Below are 14250 nucleotides of genomic sequence, written 5' to 3' on the forward strand. Positions count from 1 at the left end.
TCAGATATGTCATCCAAAGATAAGGGAGAGGAATTCCTGATCCTTCCCGCCTGTGAAGCTCCCACCTCGACTGGAACATTTGGAAGTACAGGCAAAGGAGAAGTCTGATCTATGGGGGCGGAACTAGTCTGGGGAACCTGCGCCTGAGAAGTAACCACCGCTGGCTGAGTAGTGGGCACTGGAGGCAAGGCAGCAGGTGTCTGTGAAAACGGAACCATTTGTAATGGGCAAGGAGGAAGAGCAGCTCTAAATGATGAAAACGTAGTAACTAGCTCCTGCTTCATAGATTTCATTAAATCTAATAATGCCACAGTAGTGCTCTCGGGTCTTGGAGTATGGGATTTTGACTTATTGTAACACTCTATTGACAGAGTTCTGGAAGACCCCTCAGGTAGCCTGCAACCACATTTAGCACATTTAATCGACTTTGCGGAGCTTTTAAGTGGTTTCTGAAAAACAAAATAAACACAGAAAGGACCCACAAGGGATACTTAGCTACCGAGCCAACAGGACTACATATTAGACATGTAACCACCGTTAAGACATCTTACTGGCTGCTGTCCTGTCTCCCCAGTGACAGCCGAAGATGTCTGCTGCGCCTCTGGAGCGGGCTCTGCTGACTGCTCCATAGCCCCTGCAGAGTGACACTGCCTCCGTGCAGTGTTTCTGGCGTGCTGGGTGGTCTGCCGCGTCCGCCGTAGGCGGTGTACAGTCTATGAGAGCGCTGGCGTGGTCACCGCTGTTCAGCGTGCCTGAGCTGAACCAAGTCGGAAAGCAAGATGCCGACACGCGCTCCATGGGGACCGCCCCCTAAATGCACGCGACCAAACTTCCGCCTGACGACATTCGTCGCGTCATTTCCAGTGTCACTCCCAACTCCAGCTTCCGGAAACTCAGACGCGGAAGAGGCGTCCAGCGTCCAACCAGCCGCCACTCAACTGAAAGAGCGGTGGCAATGGGAAAATCCTCCGATTCCTCCCATTCCAACAAGTGGATGCAGGTATGGCTGCCCTTAATTCCACCAGCTAGATCGCGCCCTGCGCTGACCTAAACCGCTCCTCCATAATATTCCTTCCATAAGCCTGGCTTCACAAGTAGGTGCCAACAGGCTCCCCCAATACCAGGAACAACTTCATAGGTGCTTCCGTGACAAGTCCAGGAAACAAACAAAAAACTAGAGGAGATTGTGGAGAGGTGGGATTTATACTAATTGTTATTTTAATTCTTGTCAGGTGTTTCCGATTTGGGAGGGGAGACTTACACAATCTCAGGAGGGCCGTCCTGGAGGACGTAGGGAGGAATATTGGCGCCAAATATTGTGATAGGGACATCATTTAAACTGTTTTATAACCCGGACAAATGGGCAAATAAATTTAATGGGTTTTAATTACAGTAGCATGCATTCTTTAAAAACTATAAAGGCTGAAAACTGAAAAATAATAATTTTTTTCCTATCCCATTAAAACACATTTAGAATAAAATAATTCTTGGTATAATGTCCCACCTAAAGAAAGCCTAATTGGTGACGAAAAAAACAAGATATAGTTCATTTCATTGTGATAAGTAATGATAAAGTTATAGACGAATGAATGGAAGGAGCGCTGAAAGGTGAAAATTGCTCTGGTGCTCAAGGGGTAAAACCCCTCAGTTGTGAAGTGGTTAAAGCCATCTGACAATATTTTTCCTGACAATATTTTTTCCAACAATCTTCACAAGTTATTTCACTGTTTATTGATTATGACCCACAATGCTAGTGGATCACAACTCTAAATAGTTAACATTTGGCATTTCAATTCTTTAAAGGACATCTATCAAAAGCAGTGTCACACTGGGAGCTGGAAAAGCTGGGGAAATCCACTTGCTGGGTAAGCAGCAGTAATCACGTGTTGCTGCTCACAGTGAAGACTTGCTGCAGGTTTCTATTGGGAGTGATAACACGGGGTTACTGCTGCTTTGCCAGCAGGTGGATTTCCTCAGTTTTTCCACCTCCCAGTCCCACCCTGATCAAAAGCATCAGTAATTCTGTTATTTTGCATATATACTGAGTGGCCAAAAAATTACAGACACCTCTTATTTGAAAATAAACCAGTCCAACAAAGTGGCGTAGAGTGCTGTAACAATGCAGAGTTGCTTATATAAGAATGCTCATCTGACAGCATAGTTATCACGGAAGTTAATGTTACAATGGGTAAGACAAAAGATTTAAGTGACTTTGAATGAGGGATGATCATCAGTGCAAGAGCTGGTGCCAGCATCTCTGAAATGACAACTCTGTTAGGATTTTCTCGCCCAACAGTATCTTGGGTGTTTAGAGAGTGGCAGTGGAGGAAAAAAATGGTGAAAGTGTAGCACGCATAGTCCGAAGCAATAGAAGGCCAACAACACTACAAATTACAGCTGAATTAAATGCATGTGCACCACAAAGCATATCCCAATGCATAACATTACAGACTTTGCAAAGTATGGACTTTAACAGCAGGAGACCATCAAGAGTGCCTTTGTTATCACAGAAAAATAGGAAAACACGACTTTTGTGGGTCCCTTGCCACCATGCTTGACCGGTCTCAAATTGGTTTGAGGAACATCAGAGTTTAACCTGCTTCCATAGCCAGCTCAGTCACCTGACCTCAATCCTATTGAGCATCTGTAGTATGAAATTGAAAGATCACTTCAAAGCTTGGAAAGGTCACCATGCAACCTGACCCAATTTAGAGCTGCCATTAAGTCAGCATGGGCCAACATTCCTCAGCAGCGGTATCAGCATCTTGTTGAGTCCATGCCAAGATGAATATTGGCTGTGATCAGAGCTAAAGGCAGATCAACTCATTATTAGAGGGCGTCTCTAATAGTCTCTAGTAACTGCAGGCATCTAACAATACAAGGATAGTCCTTCAGCTTTTCTTAATTTGTGTGAACAAAATATCAATCAATACAGCAGAGCAGTTTTCACTGTGGTGATTCCTATGGAAGACACTACCATGCAAAGATAGGGGTCCTTCCCAACGCATCTACAATAGAGAATCAGCTCTCACTGGTTAACACCCTTGGAAATTACATCATAAAGGCAGGAAGCAGAGACAGGTTCAGAGCATTCAGAGCTGCAGCCGACTATAGTTACATAGTTATTTGGGTTGAAAAAAGACATTCGACCATCAAGTTCAACCAGAAAATAAAGTACAACTCCAGCCTGCACCCTCACATATTCCTGTTGATCCAGAGGAAGGTAAAAAAAAAACCTTACAAGACATGGTCCAATTAGCCCCAATAGGGAAAAAATACCTTCCCAACTCCAGATGGCAATCAGATAACTTCCTTGGATCAACACGACCAGGAATTACCTAGTAATAATAGCCATGGATGTCTTAACGCAAGGAAAGCATCTAACCCTTCTTAAACCTAGATATATTATTTGTCATAGCTACTTCCTGTGGCAGTACATTCCATATTTTAATCTTGGCTAAAACTTTTTTCCTCCATGTGTACATCATGTTCCCCAATCCTTTGTAAAAGCCTAGGGACAAAAAGCTAATCTGCCAAGCTTTTATATTTCTCTCTGATGTATTTATAAATGTTAATTAGATCTCCTCTAAGGCGTCTTTTTCAGACTAAATAAGCCCAGTTTATCTAACCTTTCTTGGTAAGCGAGACCTTCCATCCCGCTAATCAATTTAGCATCCAGAGTTTTTATTTCCCTTGTGTAAAAAATCATTAGTGTGTAATAAATAATTTGCTGCAGCCAGGGGCATAACTAGAATGGATGGAACCCTATGGAAAAATGCATGCAGTATATCAAATTGTACTATCTGGATGATACATTAACCTACCACAAGCTGATACCATAACCCCACAAGGACTAAACTTAGGGTCCATACAGGCGGTTGAACTGTGTGCTCACCAAGCAGTTACCAGGCAGCAGCAAGTAGTTGCCAGACAGTAGCAAGCAGTTGTGAAAGCTCGACAGGCTTTTCACTGCCTATCAACTACTTGTGGTAAAGGGCCTTAGAGAGTATAGAACTACTATAGAGTATATGGAACTCCCATTAGACTTCAAATGCAACCCTTTAAAGAAAAGACATGTTTCATTTGTTTTCTAACCTTCACAATTAACATAACATTCATATTGTGGTTTTCCTGTTGTAGTCTAACATTGTATTACATATAACTTATTAACTTCTTTCGTCAATATTTTAGTTACTTTTCATTTAAAGAGACTCCGTAACAAAAATTGCATCCTGTTTTTTATCATCCTACAAGTTCCAAAAGCTATTCTAATGTGTTCTGGCTAACTGCAGCACTTTCTACTATGACAGTCTCTGTAATAAATCAATGTATCTTTCCCCTGTCAGACTTGTCGGCCTGTGTCTGGAAGGCTGCCAAGTTCTTCAGTGTTGTGGTTCTGCTATGAACTCCCCCTTCTGGCCCCTCTCTGCACACTGCCTGTGTATTATTTAGGATTAGAGCAGCTTCTCTCTTCTCTCTTATCTTTTACAAGCTGGATAAATCATCCTCTGAGCTGGCTGGGCTTTCACATACTGAGGAATTACAAACAAGGGCAAAGCTGTTTGCAGGAAGAAAAGAGCAGCCTGAAACTTCAGTGCATGGGGGAAAGAAACACACAAATGATCTCTTGAGATTCAAAAGGAATGCTGTATACAGCCTGCTTGTGTATGGATGTATTTTCTATGTGTGGACATACTGTACATCAACCTACTTCCTGTTTTGGTGGCCATTTTGTTTGTTTACAAACAAACTTTTTAAAACTGTTTTTAACCACTTTTAATGCGGCGAGGAGCAGGCAAAATTGTGACAGAGGGTAATAGGAGATGTCCCCTAACGCACTGGTATGTTTACTTTTGAGCGATTTTAACAATACAGATTCTCTTTAATACCGTTTCGAATTTGCAATTATTTGTATTTTTAATTTGTATAGTTCTTGCATTTTATGCACTTTTAATTTGCCTAATTTTTGTAGTCTATGTGTTTCACATATCCAAATGCTCATCACAGATGCATCTCCCCTTCCATAATTATTTGCACTCCTAAATTTTATATTATTTGCTTTTTCAATTTGCATATTTTGTGCATTCAATACACTTTTAATTTGCTCAATTCTTTTATCCTATGTGTTTTACATATTCAATTGCTCATTAGATACCTGTACTCTTCTATAATAATTTTCACTCTTAATTTACATATTTTTAATTTGCATATTTCTCGCATTTAATGCCCTTTTAATTTGCATGATCCTTGTATTCTATGTGCTTTACAAATCCAATTGCTCATCACAGCTACCTCCCCAGTCCCTTCATTCCACATCCTCCCCTACAGGGACTTTACAGCGTGCCCTGCTCCCATTGTCTTTTTCCCCGCTCCCCCCCCCCCCCCTTTTCCAACCTCCCTCCTCCACCATCATTATTAATTCCTCCGGATGTAATGCGAAAATCGCATCGCAATAAATGTTGTGCCCATTTCCTTTTCTTTTGCACATTTCTTGCATTCAATGTGCTTTTAATTTTAATTTACATAATTTCTATATCCTATGTGTTGTACATATCCAATGGCACATCACTGACACCTCTCCCCTTCCAAATTTATTTGCATTTTTAATGTGCATAATATTTGCATTTTTTATTTGCATCTTTCTTCCATTTAATGCTTACGTTTTGTATTCTATGTGTTTTACATACCCAATTGTTCATCCATGCACTTCAGTTTCCTCCCACATCCCCAAAAAACATACAGATAAGTTCATTGGCTTCCCCCTAAACTGGCCCTAGACCACGATACATACACTACACGATACATACATAGACATAGGACTATGGTAGGGTTTAGATTGTGAGCCCCTCTGAGGGGCAGTAAGTGACATTACTTCCGTATATATACTCTGTACAGCACTGCAGAAGATGTCGGTGCTACATAAATACTAAATAATAATAACAATAATATCTTTACACGGCCCTTCTCTGTTGTTCTGAGATTGACTTTCACTTGTTGTGCCAAGGCACATTCTTATTTAGGAATCAACGCGTCTCCATCCTGGGCGGATGACGGCTGTGTGGTCCCATTGTGTTCATACTTGGTAATATTGTTCGACAAAATGAACCTGGAGCCTTCAGGCATTTGGTAAATTGTTGCCAAGGATGACAAAGATTTGCAAAGTTTCACTTTTTCTTTTTCTGTGGACTTCTTTTGATTTTCCCATTATATCAAGGAAAGAGTCTGTGAATTTGATGGTAGTCCTTAAAGAGGAACTCCAGTGAAAATAATGTAATAAAAAAGTGCTTCATTTTTACAATAATTATGTATAAATGATTTAGTCAGTGTTTGTCCATTGTAAAATCTTTCCTCTCCCCCTGATTTACATTCCGAAATGTATCACTTGGTGTCATTTTTACTGCTGGCAGGAGATGTCAGTGGAAAGAGATGCTGCTTGCTTTTCTGACAGTTGGAAACAGCTGTTATTTCCCCCAATGCAATGAGGTTCACAGACCGGAAACTGTCAGGACCAAGGTCTTGACATCACACTGTGGGAGGGGTTTCACCACAATATTAGCCATACAGAGCCCCCTGATGATCCGTTTGAGAAAAGGAAAAGATTTCTCCTGGGAAAGGGGGTATCCGCTACTGATTGGGATGAAGTTCAATTCTTGGTTACGGTTTCTCTTTAACATACACATACCTTCTGATTCGAATTAGGCAAGTTGGCTATCAGGGAAAGTGTTCAAAAGCTTTATATAATTTTTTGAATTTTTAGAACGGCAAAATTAAAGTGGATGTAAACTTGTGACACACTGGAACATGATATATCATTAAAAGGTGGAATAATCTGTCAACATTCTTCCAAAAAGTTACTTTTGTCTTGCGCAAAGTAGGATGAAACACATTTTCTTTGCCCTCCAAATTTTGTAAAGCTTAAAGAGAAGGTCCAAGCAGAAGAAAAAAACAAAATCCACTTACCTAGGGCTTTCTCCAGCCCCTGGCAGCCGTCATGTGCCCTCGCCTCAGTTCCGGTGACTCCCAGTGTCCTCCTCTGCAGAAGCCGACCTCGCCAGGTCGTTTTCTTGTGTGTTCCACCGCGCGGGTCACGTAGTCTGGCCTACGTCATCAGGATTGTACTGCGCCTGCGCAGTACAGACCTGATGACGTCAGCCAGACCTCGTGACCCACGCGGTGGAACGCACAAGAAGCCGACCTGGCAACTGGAACTGCGGCGAGGGCACAGGACGACTGCCAGAGGCTGGAGGAAGCCCCAGGTAAGTGGATTTTTTTTTCTTCTGCCTGGATGTATCCTTTAAAACACATTTGAAGTGGGCCAAACTTTTTAACTTACAAGTCTGATGGGCCAGAGCAATTACTAATGCCGGTCTTCCTGCTGCTCACTGTCCCCATCCCTGTTCCTAGTTCTCTCCCCACAGCCTCCTGGAAATTTACCGGGCAGTGAACAAGTGATTCTGAACTGGTCATGTGTGAGTCCTTAACCATGCATGCCCAGTGAAAGAAAGCACTTGAAGGCTTCTTTTTTTGTGCACAAACACTTCCTTTTACTGGGCATGCAGTGTTGCATGTATTATAGATAGTTGCTAGTGTGACAAAGATAGACCTTACCCCCCTTACCTAGACAAGCCGAAATGTGGGGGTAAGCCTTAGGACTATTGTTTCTAGATGTTTTATATCTGCATTTGATCTACTTTTCTGGAGGACACTGAACACAACTTAAACACGAAGTCTGAATTTTGAATAAGATTATATGGAGCCGTGTTAACCTTAAAGTGTACCTGAGACGCTTCTCGTCTCAGGTACTATAATTACCTGGGGATTTCTCAAGCCCCCTTTAAAGGACACCTGAGGCGAAAATAAACTAATGAAATAAACAATTGTATCTATCTACCTTCTCCTAAAAATGACTTTTTAAGATATTCCACAGTTTTATTTTATGTTTTAATCTACTTTTTAAGTTTCAACTGTTTTATTGTTTTTGCTCAATGACACATTCATTGGAGTATGCCAGAGCTAAAATCTATTATTTATTGATCCTTTTTATCTCTTTCCTGCTCTCAGAAGCCATTCTCTGCTAGGAAAGTGTCACACTGTAGTCACTTCCTGTCTGAGTCAGGACTGAGTCAGCCACTTACATACCTGATATTTAACTCTTTCAGGCAGAGAAAGAAAAAAAAGGAACACAGCATAGTTATTTGTGTGCTAGGCACTGTACATACCCATGTCTATTTCATCATGTCACATGTCACCTCGGGTATCCTTTAAGGCTGCTCGTCCCTCGGCGTCTCCCCAGGTGGCTTCTGTCACTTGCAATTCAGCCCGAAAGCCTGGCTGAGTCACGCTTCGACGCGCATGCGCAGCCCGGCACACTCTCCCGCAGCTGGGAGTGTTCTGTGCTTGCGCAGTAATACTGCGCAGGCACAAAACACTCCCAGGCTGGGCATGTGCGATAAAGCGCGACTTGGCTAAGGTTTTCTGACTGAATTGCGGAGGACAGGAGCCACTAGGGTAGATGGCAAGGGACTAGCGGCCTCAAGGGGGCTTAAGGAAGCTCCAGGTAAGTATGGAACCTGAGAATCTTCTCATCTCAGGTTCCAATTAAAGTACAACTGAACTGAGAGGGATATGGAGGCTGTCATATTTATTTCCTTTTAAGCAATACCAGTTGCCTGGCTATCCTGCTGATCCTCCGCCTCTAATACTTTTAGCCCTAGACCCTGAACAAGCTTGCAGCAGATCAGGTACTTCTGACATTGTTAGATCTGACTGGATTAGCTGCATGCTTGTTTCTGGTGTGATTCAGACACTACTGCAGCCAAACAGATTAGCAGGGCTGCCAGGCAACTGGTATTGTTTAAAAGGAAGTAAATATGGCAGCCTCCATATCCCTCTTGTTTCAGATTTACTTTAAAGAATACCAAAGCCGAACAATATATTCAAAATGGGGGAAGCAGGCATGTATTAGGTGCAGTCCTCATGCCCATTGCTCCCTGTCCTCCTCCGTCCCGCTCCTTATACCTCCCACTTCAGTTGTTTTTTAAAGGACAACTATTAATGTTAAAAAAAAAAATTCTCTTTTCACAAGCAGCACCTGTCAATTGTTTCCCCTTCAGGCCACTGGGGGCATTGGATGGCAGAACAGCCCACTTCCAGAGGTGACGCCATTCTGAAGAATTGTCTGTGGCTGCATAGAACTACTGTTCCCCCTCCCCTCCAGCGCCAGCCAAAAGCCGTGCGACTATGGCACCAAGACTGCATGAGCAGTGAGAGCCTCTCTCATTCCATGCAGAAGGAAAGGAATGCTCTCATTGGCTGTCTGCATTCCTTATGCCGGTGGGGGTGTATTGTGCTCAGTGGTCACGCAGCTTCTGGCTGCCGCTCAGGCCTGGATTTACCTCACAGGAGCCTATAGCTACAGATGTCCTGTCACCCTAGACTTTGCTCTCCATGAACCTACAAACCTAATCAAACTGTGTACTGGCTGTCCCTTCTCCCTTACTTCTCTTACCTTGCATCAGGTAGCTACAGCTGCCCATTACTATTAGGTAACAAGAAGTACCCTCAGTATTAAGTAGCTAGAGGTGCCCCCAAGTATTAGGTAGCTAGAGAAAGCTCAGTATTAAGTAGCTAGAGCTGCCCCTGACTGAAGGGAGATCTTATCAGTGGAATGCAGAGAGCAGTATGAGTAACCTCTCATTTACACTGTCATTATAGGGTAGGAGGGAGAGAGGCAACCAGGGAGTGAGCCACCTTTCCATAATTAGGCACCTGTAAGCATGTGCCTACAGTGCCTTAAGGTAAAACTGGTCCTGCTGCCACTGGAGGGGGGGATTGGTATTTAGATTCAGCCACGCACAATTCTTCAGGGTTCTTTCACATCAGAGCTTGCGTTGGAGAACGCTCAAAGCATACGTTTTGTTGTATGCGTTTTAATGCGTTTTGATATGCGTTGCACTGCAGTGAGTGTGCGTTTTTAATCCGTTTTCAATGCTGTTACAGGACATAGGAAAACGCAGGTAATTTTTTTTTCTTTTAGTTTTCCACTTTCTACATTGTTCCTCTGTTGCATTCTGGGACTGATTGCCTGCGTTAACGGATTAAACACGCGCATAGTGTGCGTTTTACATTGACTAACATTGTAACGCATAAAGCTAGCGTTGGCCGAAAAACTGCGCCTGGGTGCAGTGTAACGCAACGCACAAAAAGGCTGCGTTATATGTGAAAAGCTAAAATAAAAGTCTATGGACTTTCATTTCACCTTGGGTAACGCAAACTTTATCCTTTGCGTTGAAACGCAGAAAATCTGCCCTAATGTGAAAGAGCCCTTAAGGAACGGCATCACATCTGGAAGTGGACCATTCTGCCATCCCATGATGTCAGTGGCCTGTCAGGGAAACCATTGAAAGGTAGTGCTTGTGAAAAGGGAACTTTTTTCACTCCTAAATGCCACATTATTTTGCTGGTCTTTCAGCTTCATGTATAAATGCAGTAAGTGAAAAAATATGAATTTAAATGGCTTTAAGCAACTACAGTATAATCTTGCTATAATAAACCCAGGTATAGTAAACATTTGGGTATAGCAAACTACCTCTCCAGGTCCTGGTCAATCTCCATTATAAGTATATGGGAGGAATGCCTGGTATAGTAAACCTGGATATGATAAAACTTCTGTTATAGTAAACATGTTTTTTAACCCCTACATGACGCTGACGGGCAGGGCTCTCTCACCCTTTTGTGTCTTCTTCATTCCATAGCTTGCACTCTGTTATATATTTTATTCATCATGTTACATCTGTCATTGTAACCACCAGTTCTGTAATTTGTACCAGTGTCCACATTTGATGTACTGTATATAATTGTCTGTATCATTATGTACCCCTTTTTTTGTTTTTCCTACTTTGTACAGCACCACGGAATATGTTGGCGCTTTATAAATCAATAATAATAATAATGTGAAAAGTGGGTGAAGTTGATGCCTGATAACAGGTGTCTGAGTACAGGCTACTTTCACTTGTAGTGGACATCAGAGCAGGTATACTTGCTGCAAAACTAAGGAGAGTGGAGAGGAGAGTGCTAACTCCCGCCCACGGAGGTATCGGAGCCACTCGCATTACAGGTGCGAGTGGTTTATCATGATTGGCTGCATTTTGAAGGGAGGCTTCATAATTGGCTCAAGTGTGAGCAGAACCTTATGCAGGACACGTACTGCAAGTCGCGCCCGCGGAGGTATCGGAGCCACTCACAGGAAGCAAGTGGCTGCCTCTATTCAGTGATGGCTGCAATTTTAAAGGGAACCTAAACTGAGAAGGAAATGGAATTTTCCTTTTAAATATTATCAGTTGCCTGACTCTCCTGCTGATCCTGTGCCTCTAATACTGTACTTTCAGCCACAGACCCTGAACAAGCATGCAGATCAGGTGTTCTGACTGAAGTCAGACTGGATTAGCTGCATGCTTGTTTCAGGTGTGTGATTCAGCCACTACTGTAGCCAAAGATTAGCAGGACTGCCAGGCAACTGGTATGGTTTAAAATGAAACATCCATATCGCTTTCAGTTAAGGTTCCCTTTAAGGAGAACTGGATACTGCGCCAGCAATTTGTCCAGTCTGGCTATGCAGCCCTAAGGTACACCTAAACTTGTAGTCCACCCAATGTGCAAGTTCTTATTCTGTACCTCCAATGGGAGGACAGAGTTTGTCCACTGCAGCAGAGAATGTACCAGGGCACTCTGGGCCATTTCTAGGACAACTTCTGATATAGTAAACCACTTTTTCTGGTCCTTTGGAGTTTACTACAATGAGATTATACTGTAACTGATCGGTTTACCGAACAGTGCTGACCACACCGTATGAACAAACTCCTTGTTTCTTAATAGTTATAGACACTAATATGAGGTTGATTTGGTTACCTGTTCGGATCCAAAGTACCACACAGCTTGTATGTCTTGATGCTCCACTAGGTATTTTGTCAAGTGATCTCGTCCCCCTGTCAGAATATTCACAACTCCTCCTGGAAGGTCCGAAGTGTCAAAAACCTTTTATTGAAATAATAAATGAATTCAAATCAGTGAAAATGACACACCCCAGAAACAATGAATGCAGCAAAGTGCCTATAATAAATCAGTTGTTGCGAAACAAGCTGAGGGTGGAGAAGAAAATAAACAGAACATGTCCCTAAAGGTGTCGCCACACCTCTCATCTTATGCTAATGCCAGCTGGGGAAATCCCATAATATCCAGCAAATGTAAAAGGATTTCTAAGTAGGCCGAAAATCCCTTCTGTATCTGACTGTCTTTAGAGTCACCACTCAAAAAGCTTCTGACTCTAATGCAGTCATACTCAACAGTGGTATTTGAAGGACCATTTTCTGCCTGATGCGTGTTAAAAGAATAATGCTTTACAGGCCAGAGAAGCTGTAATACAGGATTTCACCAGCAGATTTTCTACTGGTGAAAATCTGTGTGATGGCTGTGCGTGCCTGTAGCACAGGGAATACATGTTAGGGGTTACAGTTTTTGGATCAGGTGAAGAGAAGGTAAAAGAAGAATTTCAAGCAGTTTCTCTGGACCTCATAGCCATCATCAGCTACCACCCCATTTTACTTCTTCCCTTCACACCCAAATCACTGGAATGGCATACCTATCTACTAAATGTCATGTTTAATTATCTTCCATCTGCGTTCTGCCCCAAGGAGTCCACTGAAACAGTCCAAATAGCCAACAATCTCCTGATAGCTGAATGCAATGGCCATCATTCTTCTTCTTGATCTTTCATGTGCATCTGGCATTGTAGACCACCCTATGCATCCACACACTCTCACCTATAGGTCTGTCCACGCCTCACGTCGTTTGATTTCTGCGTCACGTTTTGACCCCCAAAGGTCGACACAAAAGCCCCGTAATTAGCCAATCTTGGACACTACATGTAGCATACATTCACCTCCTTGCCGGTTATCCCGAGCTCAGCTCGGGGTAACCTGCTTTGGAGGATTTCTCAGGCCCCGCTGGGCCGATTTTCAAATTTTTTTTATTGCACGCAGCTTAGCACTTTGCTAGCTGCGTGCATTTCTTGATCGCCGCCGCTCGCCGCCGATTTGCCGCTACCGGCCGCGCCGCCCCTCCCCCTCCAGACCCCTTGCGCAGCCTGGCCAATCAGTGCCAGGCAGCGCTGAGGGGTGGATCGGGATTCCCTCTGACGTCCATGACATCGGTGACGTCATCCCGCCAAGCCGCCATGGCGACAGGGGAAGCCGAGCAGGAAACCCCATTCTGAACGGGATTTCCTGCTTACAGCATTTACAGTTTTTTATCTCCATCCAGATGTCAGTGTGAAGAGACTCTTAGGTATAAAGGGCTTTGGAGCTTGATTCACTAACCGGCGCTAAGCCGGTTAGTGAGCCTTAACAACTAGTGGGCGCAAACCATGGAGTTAGGTGGTTTCCTCCCACACATCGCGCGCAGTGCGGCCCTCCGGTAATAGTGCCAAAAACGGTGCATCGGGTGCCCCCGACGCGGCGCACCGGGTGAAACGTTTACAAGGCAGCAGGTGCAATGTTATCGTCGCACCGTGCACTATTACCGGCGGACCGCACTGCATGTGCTGGGAGCGGTTTTGTGCATGATGTAGCTTTGCACGGCTGTTAGTGCGCGCAAAGCTACTTTTGGGGCACTAAGTGGCTTTTTGCTCCCAAAATAAATGACATAGCTGTCTCCCAAAAGATAATAAGATGATGTACAAGAGGCATTATTGTGGAGAAAAATTTTTTCTCAGCTTTTAATTACATTTACAAAAAAGTGTCCAGTCCAAATATATTTATACCCTTCACAAACTGTCACAGTCTGTAGGAAAATTTTAAGTTCTATACCAATCTAAAAAGTCCAAGCTGTTCTAAGACATCCTAATTACCCAGATTAATTGGGAACAGCTGTATTAATCAACTCAACAGGTGAAAAACAGCAACTCTCTGCAGCTGGTTTGTGGACGGTCACTGCTAAGACAAAGGAGCTCAGTGAGGACCTGCGGCTGCACATTGTGGCTGCTCACAAGTCAAGAAAGGGCTACAAGGCCATTTATAAATGTTTTCAAGTTCCAATGGCGACAGTGCAAAGTATTATTAAAAAATATAAGATGTTCTCCATTATTGAAAATCTCAGAGGACGTGGTCGGAAGCCAAAAGGGACACCTGTGCCGGCCAGGAGGATAGTGAGAGAGGTGAAAAAAGAATCCAAGGATTACCAACCAAGGCCATATTG

The 14250-nt window shown here is 43.3% G+C and overlaps 1 protein-coding gene across 1 annotated transcript in view; it reads right to left on the reverse strand.

Moving 5' to 3' along the window:
- ALDH16A1 (aldehyde dehydrogenase 16 family member A1) overlaps window positions 1–14250 on the reverse strand; it is a 161628-nt gene that overhangs the window by 25808 nt on the left and 121570 nt on the right. The window contains exon 16 of the mRNA XM_068241163.1: window positions 11908–12033. Coding sequence (XP_068097264.1) covers window positions 11908–12033 — 126 coding nt within the window. The remainder of the gene's footprint in view (window positions 1–11907; window positions 12034–14250) is intronic.

Source organism: Hyperolius riggenbachi, chromosome 6 (assembly GCF_040937935.1).
Source record: "Hyperolius riggenbachi isolate aHypRig1 chromosome 6, aHypRig1.pri, whole genome shotgun sequence".
Lineage (NCBI taxonomy): Eukaryota > Metazoa > Chordata > Amphibia > Anura > Hyperoliidae > Hyperolius > Hyperolius riggenbachi.